This window comes from Panthera onca, chromosome F2, assembly GCF_046562875.1.
Source record: "Panthera onca isolate mPanOnc1 chromosome F2, mPanOnc1 haplotype 2, whole genome shotgun sequence".
NCBI lineage: Eukaryota > Metazoa > Chordata > Mammalia > Carnivora > Felidae > Panthera > Panthera onca.
Window position 1 is genome coordinate 41,712,849 of NC_138356.1, and position 12,090 is coordinate 41,724,938.

General features: G+C 38.1%; 1 protein-coding gene across 2 annotated transcripts in view; it reads left to right on the plus strand.

The window, feature by feature from the left end:
* The window catches only part of INTS8 (integrator complex subunit 8), a 52,456-nt gene that overhangs the window by 35,869 nt on the left and 4,497 nt on the right, over positions 1–12,090 (plus strand). For both annotated transcript variants that reach the window (XM_060610926.3, XM_078441575.2), the window contains 10 exons: positions 1,662–1,846; positions 2,255–2,288; positions 3,770–3,826; positions 3,942–4,003; positions 6,587–6,705; positions 7,536–7,639; positions 8,387–8,437; positions 10,393–10,466; positions 10,547–10,611; positions 10,744–10,787. In XM_060610926.3, the coding sequence (XP_060466909.1) occupies positions 1,662–1,846; positions 2,255–2,288; positions 3,770–3,826; positions 3,942–4,003; positions 6,587–6,705; positions 7,536–7,639; positions 8,387–8,437; positions 10,393–10,466; positions 10,547–10,611; positions 10,744–10,787 (795 nt within the window). The remainder of the gene's footprint in view (positions 1–1,661; positions 1,847–2,254; positions 2,289–3,769; positions 3,827–3,941; positions 4,004–6,586; positions 6,706–7,535; positions 7,640–8,386; positions 8,438–10,392; positions 10,467–10,546; positions 10,612–10,743; positions 10,788–12,090) is intronic.

Sequence of the window (12,090 nt, forward strand, 5' to 3'; positions counted from 1 at the left end):
ACCAATGGGGGAGGGGCAGAGAGAGCCAGAGACAATCTGAAGCAGGCAGCAGCTCTGAGCTGTCAGCACAGAAAACACATTCACATAGCACAGCTAGGGTTTTCACATTGTTTTTACTACCTTTAGAAAGCACGAGTGTTATAAATTTTCTTAGGTGTGATCATGGAGTTATGGTTACGCAGGAGAATCTTCTAGCCCTTAGAAGATACATAGTAAAGTCTTTAGGGATGAGGTGTGGTGTCTGCGGCTTATTAACAAAGAGCATATGTAGGTATATAAAGTAAATACAGTAGAATATTCACAGTAAGTCCAATATACAGATATTACTGAATTCTTCAAGTTTTCCATGTTTGTAATTTTTTATTATAAAAAATAGGGAAAAGTATCAGTTTTCATCTTTGTCATAATACTGCTGCCTCCTTAAAGAAGTTACCTGAGGTGATGGGGACCTCCTTATGAATGTTTTCTAGGTCCAGTTAGGGATCTGGGCTTTCCTGATGGACTTGAAATGATCTTTGCCGCTTCACTGTTGAAAAGAGCAATGATGTATAAGAGTTAATATGAACAAAGGATAGAGGGGCCCTCTTTTGTTTTGAAATTACAGAGAGAAACACTGAATTTGACATAAGCCTGTTTTTTTCCTCTGCATTTTGGGCCTGTCTTTTCTCTGCCTTTTGCTTTTAGCCCTTCCACTCTTTTATTTGTGTGTTCTTCCAGCATTTTTGGTCCTTTTAAAGTCGCCTTTATTCAGATCATTCACTTTCAGTAAGCTGTCCTTCCTTCCTTCTTCCTCACATCAGTAACTCCATCCCCAGTTGCTCCCATTTTTCTTAGAGAAAGGTGGTTCCACATCTTATTCCCTTATTCTGCCAACTTCAGTTTCCAGATTTCTCCCCTTATTTTTCATTAAAAAAGAATTTTTTAAATTTATTTTTATTAAAAAAATTTTTTTTTTACATTTATTTATTTTTGAGAGAGAGCACAAGTGGGAAAAGGGCAGAGAGAGAATAAGACACAGAATCGGAAGTAGGCTCCAGACTCTGAGCTGTCAGCACAGAGCCTGACGTGGGGCTTGAACTCACAAACTGTGAGATCATGACCCGAGCCCAAGTCAGATGCTTAACTGACTGAGCCACCCAGCTGCACCACCTCCCCCACCACAACTTTTTTTTAAATGATTACAGTGTGTGTAAAGTTAAAGCACTATTTTAATTGCACCTCTGGGCTTTTACCACAGTTAACATTGTGTGTGTATATATACTTCCCATTACATACACCACATACCCTGCCCCCTTCTTAAGTGGGATCATACTATTTACTAGCTAGGTGCCCCTCCCACACACACTCTTAATAAATCACATACCTCTTTGCATTGTCTCAGTTTTGTTCTTATTAGACTATACTTGTTTTTGCCCTGATTAGACTTTTATTGAAGGAAACAGCTTTATAATGTGGCAGAACCAGAGCATCCTCTTCCCCAGTCAGATTCCAGTCTGTTAGACAGTGAACTTTAAATTCCTCCATGGTTGGATGGAAGGTATAGCATAACATACGTGTTGGTATGTTTGGGCCACTATCCTTTCTTCAAGTGCACCTTAAAATAGAACTTACACGTATATTACAGATTATCTTTTGTGTATTTTCTGTTTGTCGTGTTACAGCTTGGACAGCTTTTAGCAGCTACATGCAAAGAACTTCCAGGCCCTAAAGAAAGTAGACGGACTGCTAAAGACCTTTGGGAAGTTGTTGTTCAGATCTGTAGTGTATCCAGTCAACACAAACGAGGAAATGATGGCAGAGTTAGTTTAATAAAGCAGAGGGAATCTACATTAGGTATAATGTACCGGTACGTTTCTATCAGTTTATTTTTTGTACTCAGTTTGTACTGTTTCAAGAACATCTACCATTATTCTTGTATATCCTAAAGATGGACAGTGTAAGAGTTCTCTGGTGCTGATCTCTGATGGACTAACATGGCCACCTTTGGAAATACCTCTTATTTATATGTTATTTTAAGAGATTGTTAACCATTTAATATCTACTGGAGTTCAAAGTCGTTGATGTCTATGATTGCATAGTACTGAAGAAGTCATATGTGATTAAGACAGAAGAAATTGTATTAGGTTATTATGACAATAGAATGTTATACTCTTTCATACATGCAGAATTGGAGAGTTAGGTATAAACCTTCACCTGTAATTTACTTTCTTTTTAATTTCTGATAGTAAATATGTACAAAATTTGTTTTTTGTAGGAGTGAACTACTTTCTTTTATCAAAAAATTACGGGTAAGTTTCATTAAAAGTTATCTAATTCTCATTTTTGTAAAATATGACTGAAAATATTGAGTGCTTAAATGCTGGTTGTTTAAGTGCTCTCTCTGTATGATGTGCTCATTATCTTCAGTGATCATTTCTGAAGATGGGATGGTCTAAATGGAGAGGTTTATTTTGCATTTATCTTAACATGTGTTAGTGAATAATTAGGTTTTTTTTTTTTTTAAGTTTGTTTTGAGAGAGACAGACTGCACGAGTGGGGGAGGGGCAGAGAGAGAGGGAGACAGAATCCCAAGCATGCTCTGCACTGTGAGAGCAGAGCCTGACACGGGGCTCAAACTCATGAAACACTGAGATCATGACCTGAGCTGAAACCAAGAGTCAGACGCTTGACTGAGGCACCCAGGTGCCCCAAAGGAGGTATTTTTTTAATTTTAAGGAAGTTTTCATAATAGGGCAGGATGTGTGAAGCCTAGCCTTAATTTTTGATGATAGGATTAATGTTACACTTATTTACTGACGTAACCTAGATTCCATCCTTTAAGTATTATTTTAAGGAATAAAAATTTGATTTTTTTAGAGCTAGCTGGAAGTACTAATTGGAAAGAGATGTATTTACTCAATTTCAAAAGTCATTTGAGGAGTTGAGCACCATAAACCAGTCACCTAAATATGCTAATTTTTGTGTAATTGTGTGCTGTGACTTCTTTCATGAGATTAAAAATAAAGTTGACCTGTAGTGTGCGCTTTATTTTTTTTTTCTTTAATGTTTTTTTTAAATTTATTTTTGAGACAGAGACACAGCATGAACGGGGGAGGGGCAGAGAGAGGGAGACACAGAATCGGAAGCAGGCTCCAGGCTCCTGAGCCATCAGCCCAGAGCCCGACGCGGGGCTCGAACTCACGGACCGTGAGATCGTGACCTGAGCCGAAGTCGGACGCCCAACCGACTGAGCCACCCAGGCGCCCCTGTGGTGTGCGCTTTAAACTAAAGCAGATGGTAGATTTCAAAAGTGAAAGAATCTTTTTTTAAATGTCTTTTTGAGAGAGTGAGTGCGTGTGCATGCTGGCTAAGTGGGGGAGAGACAGAGAGGGAGACAGAATCTGAAACAGGCTCTGTGCTGACAGCACAGAGCCTGATACAGGGCTTGAACTTCTGAACCGTGAGATCAAGACCTGAGCTGAAGTTGGACTTTTAACTGACTGAACCACCCAGGCTCCCTAGAGTCTTTTGACAGAAAGTCTTTTGACTTTGTGGGGTGGGGGCACCTGGAGGGGCTCAGTTGGTTAAGCATTTAACTTTGGCTCAGGTTCTGGAGCCTACTTCCAGATTCTGTGTCTCCCCCTCTCTCTGCCCCACCGCCGCTCACACTGTCTCTCTCAAAAATAAACATTAAAAAAAAAAAAAAAAAAATCCTTGGTATCCCTGAGGTTGACAGGAGGAATGTTAAATATATATAATATTTAATGATTCTGTATTTTCTTTCTCATAGGAACCTTTGGTTTTGACTATTATTTTATCACTCTTTGTGAAACTTCACAATGTTCGGGTCAGTATTTCATAATTTCATTAAAAAAATTTTAAAAAGAAATTTCCTTTAAAAAAAAATCAACTTAAAAATCACTTTTTTTTTTTTTTTTTTTTTTTTTTTTTTTTTTTTTTAGGAGGACATCGTGAACGATATTACAGCTGAACACATTTCTATTTGGCCATCCTCCATCCCAAAGTAAGAAGTATTATAGCTTGAATTTATCTTTTATGTATTTAGAGATCATCCTGATATAGATAATCTTGAATAATTTCACTAAAAGGCTGCAATCTATAAGGATTCTACAGCCAACTTCATTTCTCTGTTGCAGTAATTATTTCTTAAAAATGAATAAGGCATAACTCTAAGAGCTAAGGTACACCAGCCTTAAGTTGAACAAAAGATCCCTAAGTGGTCCTGATGACTTGTCAGTGGGTAGAGTTAGAGCATCGAGGCAAAAACGATCTTCTGTTAGGGTTCCTTCATCTTACCTCTTTTATAAATACCTATATGAAAAGGGCATCAATAAAAAAAGTTTATTTTGAGAGATAGTGTGCATGTGGGGGAGGGACAGAGAGCAGGGAGAATCCCAAGCAGGCTCTGTGCTGTCAGCACAGGTCAGTGTGGAGCCTGATGCAGGATTGGTGAATTGTGAGGTCATGACTTGAGCCAAAACCAGGAGTCGGCTGTTTAACCCAGGCGTCCCCAAAATGACTTCTTTATAATTATTCTTTGTAGGTCTCTTCTAACACTGTGACTGTCAGAGGGTCCCAACCCCTTTTAGTTACTAAGAAGTTCTTGGATACTTTAAGAAATATTCCCTCTTTCTTTCATCTCCTGAAAAGCACAGTAATATGGGGAGAAGAAAACGTTCTTTTTCTGGAAGAAGAAACCATTTACATATTTCTTTTCCTACACATAGCAACTTCTCATTCAAGAGTCCCATTTCTTCCCTCCTAAAAGTTACTTTTCCTATCCTCCCTACCCCCAATTTTTTTTTTTTTTTTACTTTGTGCCTGAAGGGCAGGACTAGGCCTTATTTTATTGCCCTTAGTGGCATCTTTGAAGAAGAAAAAATTTTAGTAGGTAGATAAGCAGGCAATAGAATGAGAGTAAATTTGCTTTCATCTTAATCCTAGAGATTGAAAGCAGTTGTGCATCTCCTATAGAGGCTTGGAAGGTTAAAAGTGAGTGAGTGACCTCATATTGAGGCTTGTTTCCCAAAGGATCACCATGCTTCAGAAGCAAATGTGCATCCTAAATGACATTGTAACTGCAGATTTCTTTTTAAGATTTTATTTTTAAGTAATCTCTACACCCATGATGGGGCTCAAATTTACAAATGAGAAGAGTCACGTGCTCTACTGACAGGGCCAGCCAGGTTCTCTGACTGCAGGTTTTTCTGTAATATTTAGTATGTTACATAGCAGTCCAAAAATCAGATAGAGATCCTTCTGCCTAACTGATGGTTGGTAGCATCTCTGGGGTGTTGCTTCTTTATCCCAATGGTTGATTTTCAGTGTGTGTTTATAAATGAGGCAAAAGAATAGTTTACCATAGAGGCTCTGAGCTAGATTGGTGGAGTTTGAGTCCCAGCCTCTTCTTCACTTACCTGCTATCAAACCCTGTATAAGTTGCTTTCTTTGCTAGTTTCCTCATTTATTAAATGGATATAAGAAGAGTATCTACCTCAGATTTGTGAGGATTAAATAAAATAATACGTTTCCAAGGTAGGTGTTTATAAGGACTGGCTTGTAATAGGCTTAACTGTTACCTTCGTGATAAAGTTACTTTAATGTAAGTTGACACAGAGAAAATGTGACTAAATGTTTGAAAAGAAAAAGTATTTCTCTTGAGCACGAGTTTTTATTAACTCTAAGAATAGTGTGAGAATGGTATGGATTGAGCATTACTATGTTAAGATCAGTTGTTTGATATGTAGATCGAATTCTTGTTAACATTTTATAAATTTCTATAAAATCACAAACCAATTTAACTCATTTAGCTGTAAATGAATAATTGAGTATTTGCTAATAATACCACAGTTCTGTTCCCACTACACTGGGAACATTGGTGAATTATGGTTAGATCTAACTCTGAGGCAACAGGAGGACTTTGTCCAAGTTCACCTTGTAAGCGACAGAGCTAGGACTTGAACCTTTTATGTGTCTGAATCCAGAGCCTTCGTTCTCTACCTCTGTGCCTTACTGCTTCTGGGAGATAGGCACTGTGAGCTTTGTTTCTTGTGTGCTGGGCTGGCTTTTATCCTTACAGCTCCATCCTCTACTTCTGTATCACAGGACTTCCAGGTTTAACGAGGCTCACAGCGGCTGGCCCCGTTCCCTCCCCTCCTCTGCTTCTTTACAGGCACTTGAATATACTCAAGTGGTACCCTTGCCACAGGTAGCCCCCGACCCTGTGAGGGCCAAGTGAAGCCTCTAATCCAGGGGACTTTGTTATTCTCACTAGAAGTCATAAGGTGGACTCGAGGCTGCATAGTATTGTTAGTATTCAGGCCCTTTAAGAGTGACATTTGGGTGGAAAAAAGGAAACAAAAATCAGATTTGTTTTCAACTTCTTATAAAAAGTGAAGCTTATCACACTTCATACTTCCTGGACTCAGCTGTTATAGTTTTAATAAACTACTTTTACTAATAATTGGCATTATATTTATGGTCACTTAAATTTTGGCTAACTCTTTTTGTTTTTAATAAATGTGCATGGAATTTGAAGTTGCAAAATAGAGATTAATGTTCGTTGTCTTTTTTTTTTTTTTTTAAGCCTCCAGTCAGTGGACTTTGAAGCTGTGGCAATCACAGTGAAAGAGCTAGTTCGGTATGCCCTCAGTATAAGTCCAAACAACCATTCCTGGTTAATTATTCAGGCAGACATTTATTTTGGTAAGTGAGATGTATGGTTGTTTTGCATTTTGTTTTTGTAGCACTTTTAGAAGTGAAAATAAATACATATTTTTCCTAATAGTTATTAAACTGGTCTTGTTTTTGATGTCTATTCTACCTAGATACATTGCTATATATTCATTTTCTGTATTGTGCCTTTGGTTCAGATACTTCGAATTTTTATGTTGACTACGTTTTTTTTTTTTAAGTTTATTTATTTTGAGAGAGTGTGTGTGTGTGAGTGGGGAAGGGGCAGGGCAGAGAGAGAGAGGGCAAGAGAGAATTCATGCAGGCTCCACACTCAGTGCAGAGCCCAACACGGGGCTTGTTTCCACGAACCATGAGATGATGACCTGAGCCAAAATAGTCGAATGCTCCACCGACTGAGCCACCTAGGTGCCCCTGAAAATTGCCAATTTTAATGCTCATTTTCATCCTGATCCTCCAAAGAATTTGTTATCAAGATCTTAATATCTATGTTTAAAATAGATTTACTGATTCTAAACTACGTCAGAAAATTCAGGTATGTTTCTAGTATGGGCATTTGGGAAACAAATACCTCCAGTACTAAGTTTGACAAGAAGTCTGTGCTAAATTTTTGGCTCATCAGTTTTAGAAAGCAAGGAATATATTACTTCTTTTAAAGTAGTTTTAAAAAATGTGGTTTTTCTGTGTTGTCCCAGATAAGTGTTATCCCTAGCCCTGTGGTTTGAATCTGCTTTTGTCAACTCATGAAGTAATCATACCCTGCTCTTCACAAAAGAGTCCATGTTTGTCTTTCCGGCCGTTATGTCTAATGTTAGGTCATTCTCTATTATTTTCTTCTTCAGCAACAAACCAGTATTCGGCAGCTCTTCACTATTACCTACAGGCAGGAGCCGTGTGTTCTGATTTCTTCAATAAGGCTGTGCCTCCTGATGTTTATACAGACCAGGTAAGTTGTCTCGTGGGCTCTCTTTCTTGTCTACCTTTACATGTTCCTTTTTCCCAGGCCCCTTTTGGGTGAGCTGATTCATTTCCATATATGTGGTAAATTGAATGCTCTAGACCTGATTGCTCTCCATATTTCCAGTGCCCATAGATCATTGCTGCTTTGATTTCTCAAAACACCTAAAACTCAACCTGTCCAAAACTGATTTCAGCATTTTACTTTACAGTCTCCCTCCTGATGCCCTTTTCTCACATACGTGAAAACACACACACACACACACACACACACACGCCAAAATACCAAACACCTTCTTCAGCCATTTAAGTTGACCAAGCCCAAATCCTCAGTATCCTCTTTTCTTTATGATGGCTCTCACTGAAATCCATTCAGCCTTTAAGACAGTGATTCTATCTCCTAAATCTCAAATTTATTTCATTTTCTTTTATACGTATCACTCTTTCCTCTGTTTTATGCCATCGGTGTCAGAATCTATTAAATGGTAGATTATAATACGTGGCTTTTAAGTTAGATCTTAAATATTTTAGTAATGTGTTATTTTTAATTAAAAATTCTATTTTTCAGCGCATTTTTAGATTCACAGCAAAATTGAGCAAAAAGCGGAGTTTTTTATACCTGCTGTTCCCACATACGCACAGTTTTCACCACTGTTGCCATTCCACATCAGAGCAGTGCATTGGTTACAACTGGTGTTAACTAGTTTTTGAAAATAATCAGGATTTGTTTTTGTAGGTAATAAAACGAATGATAAAATGCTGTTCTTTGCTGAATTGCCACACACAGGTTAGTTTATGATATGTTGGTTTATTTTCATGTATATTGGAATTTGCAGTAAATATAAAGCATTGGACTGGGAAATCGCCTTTATTTTCTTTACCATAATTGCTTAAGTTTACGGTGTTTAAGAATTTGGCATATTAAATTTTTTTTTTTTTTAGTTTTTTAATTTATTTTGAGAGAGAAGCAGTGTGAGTAGGGGAGGGGCAGAGAGAATCCCAAGCCGCCTCCACACTGTCAGCCCAGAGCCCAGTGTGGGGCTCAAATTTATGAAACCATGAGATCATGACCAGAGAGCCAAAACCAAGAGTCGGATGCTTAACCAACAGAGCCACCCAGGCACCCCTTAATTTTTTTTCTAGGAAATTTTAACTAAAATGAAAGTATGAATTAGAAAACATTGGTCTTAGAACCTTCTAAATGGAAAAGAAGCATTTTTAAGGTGTGTGGGTTTTTTTTTTTTAATATTTAAGAGTCGATATGCATGTGAGTCACTAGGGAAATACAAATCAGCACCACATGAGGTACTACTTCACACTTAATGGAATGGCTGTGATTGAAAGGCAGGCGCCTTGGTGGCTCAGTCACTTAAGTATCCAACTCTTGATCTCAGCTCACGTCATGATAATCATGGCTCGTGGGTTCAAGCCCCATGTCGCACTCTGTGCTGATGGCACAGAGCCGGCTTGGGATTCTGTCTCTCCCTCTGCCCCTCCCCGACTCGTGCAGCCACACTCTCTCTCTCTCTCTGAAGATAAACTTAAAAAAAATAGTAACCAGTATTGGTGAAGGTGTGGAGAAATTGTAACCTTCATACGTTGCTGGTAGGAATATAAAATGGCATGACCTGCCAAACGATTTGGCAGTTCCTCAAATTTAAGCATAAAATTACCATGTGACCTAGACCTAACAGTTCCATCCCTAGGTTTGTAACCAAGAAAATTGAAAACATGTCCACAGAAAAATTTGCACACGAATGTTCACAGTAGCATTACTCATAATAGCCAAAAAGTTGAAATAACCCAGATGTCCATCAGTTGAGGAATGGATAAATAAAATTTGGTAGATCCTACGGTGGAATATTATTTAGCCAGAGAAACAAATGAAGTGCCGATACATGCTACAACAGGGGTGAATCTTGGAAGTATTAGGTTGAGTGAAAAAAAGCCAGATACACATGGCCTTGTTATGATTTCATGCATATGAAATGTCCAGAACAGGCAAATCTATAATCAGAATGTAGATTAGCAGTTGCCAGAGACTGAGGGTGGAGAAATGGACTAGCTGTGACAGGTCTGATTGCAGGTTCTGTATGTCCTTGAAAGGCATTATGTAATACTTTTGTTTCGCAGTTTTCCATTCCTTTTAGTTTTTTGAATGGGCTTTTAAAATGGACAAAGCTCTAAAAATTTATGATTTAGATCATTCATTTAAAACTTGGGCAGACAGGGGCACCTGGGTAGCTCAGTCGGTTAAGCATCTGATTTTGACTCAGGTCGTGATCTCCTGGTGTGTGAGCTCGAGCCCTGTGTCGGGCTCTGTGCTGACGGCTCAGAGCGTGAAGCCTGCTTCAGATTCTGTGTCTCCCTTTCTCTTTGCTCCTTCCCCACTTGCAGTCTGTCTCTTTCCTCTCAAAAATAAACATTAAAAAATTTTTTTAAATGGTCAGATGCATATGTAAAGGTTTTTGCAATTAAAAATTAGATGGGATCCATAATTATGAGCTGATCTACTCAGTATGATCTGCCAGCCCTCTTTAGTGTGTTCTTGATGTAAGAATCATTAAAAATTTCCCTTCCCGGGGGCACCTGGCTGGCTCAGTCAAAAGAGCCAAACCCATGCTGGGTGTACAGATTACTAAGAGAAATAAACTTAAAAAAAAAAAAAAAAATTAGGCCTCCCAAATCAGGAGAGTCCTTGTTGACACTGGTTACGTTAAATCATTTTCTTTGTTTATGTAGGTGGCAATCTTATGTCAGTTCCTCAGAGAAATTGACTACAAAACAGCCTTTAAATCATTGCAGGAACAAAACAGGTATGAATGATTTTTAAAATAAAATGAAGTTGAAATTTTTCTGCTTAATAAAGAGGAAGTAACTAAAATCTGTTTTTCAGTCATGATGCTATGGACTCCTACTATGACTACATATGGGACGTTACCATTTTGGAATACTTGACCTGTATCCTTCCATCAACATATGTGATATTAGGATAGTTCACTTCTGTAAATTAAAAAAGTACTGTAAATAAACAGTTGAGATTTTGTCATGGTACTTAATAATATCAGATTTATTCTTAACTGATTTGTTTAGATCTTCATCATAAAAGAGGAGAAACTGATAAAAGACAAATTGCGGTAAGTTATGCCTTTTTTCAGTAATACACTTAATTTCCCTGATTTTAAACTGTCGTTAAGATTTGGACCCCCCCACCCCCCCAAAAAAAGATTTTGTATGCCTAGTTACTGCCAGATTTTGGTTATCAGTGTTTGCTTTTTAACAGACCTATTTTCATCTAGAGCTTTATCTCTCTTTTATTTTAAAATATTGGATCACATCCTCTCTCTGCTCCAAACCTTTGAATGGTTTCCCATCTCCTATAATCTCAAAGTCTTTATAATAGTTTACAAGCCTGCATATGACCTCTAGCTGTCCATCCGACTTTCTTGCTAACTTTTGTTACGCTATTAGCCCTATTGTTCTTTGAACATGCTGAAAACATTCACCACCTGAAGGGCCTTTGAAATTTTATTTTCTATAAACATTCTTTAACTTCCCTCAGGTCTCCTGGAATGTCATCTTAGTCTTCCACTCAGGTCATGATCTCACAGTTCATGGGTTTGAGCCCCACGTTGGGCTCTGTGCTGACAGCTCAGAGTCTGGAACCGGCTTCAGATTCTGTGTCTCCCTCTGTCTCTCTGTCCCTCCCCTGCTCGTGCTCGCTCGCTCTCTCTCTCTCAAAAATAAATGTTTAAAAAGAAGAAATTAAAAAAAAAAAAATGTCATCTTAGTGATCATTTCCTGAGCATCTTATAAAATAGCCATGTCTTTCTCTACCCTTTTTCCTCCAACACTCTTTTTCTCATTTCCCTTTTGAAAATGTCCTCCATTATACTTCTGATTTACATCTGACATACTATATATTTGCTAATTTATTGGCTGTTTCCCCACCAAAAACTTGGCTTTGTCATAGCTGATACCTAGAATGGTGCCTGGCACATTATAGATGCTCAGTAGTTATTGATAGGTGAGTTATCTGTTTTTAAGTTTGACTTATAAGCCAAAGTATTCTAAAATTTTTTAGTGTTTATTTAGAGAGAGAGGGAGAGAAAGAATACCAAGCAGGCTCCACACTGTCAGCGCAGAGCCCAACACGGGGCTCAAACTCACAAACCGTAAGATCATGACCTGAGCCGAAATCAGGAGTCAGGTGCTTAACGGACTGAGCCACCCAGGCGCCCCAAAGCATTATAAATTTATGGCCATTTTTACTTGACTAATACTTGCTGCATCAGTATCACCACAGATAATTTTTCTTGTTGCTTTCGCTCATGCTAACAAAATTATGTGCTATTGTATATCTTTTAAAGCTTTCTGCATGGACTAAGTTGTATGGGCATTATTTGGAGGGGGAAAATAATAGTATGTTTTTTAAAAATC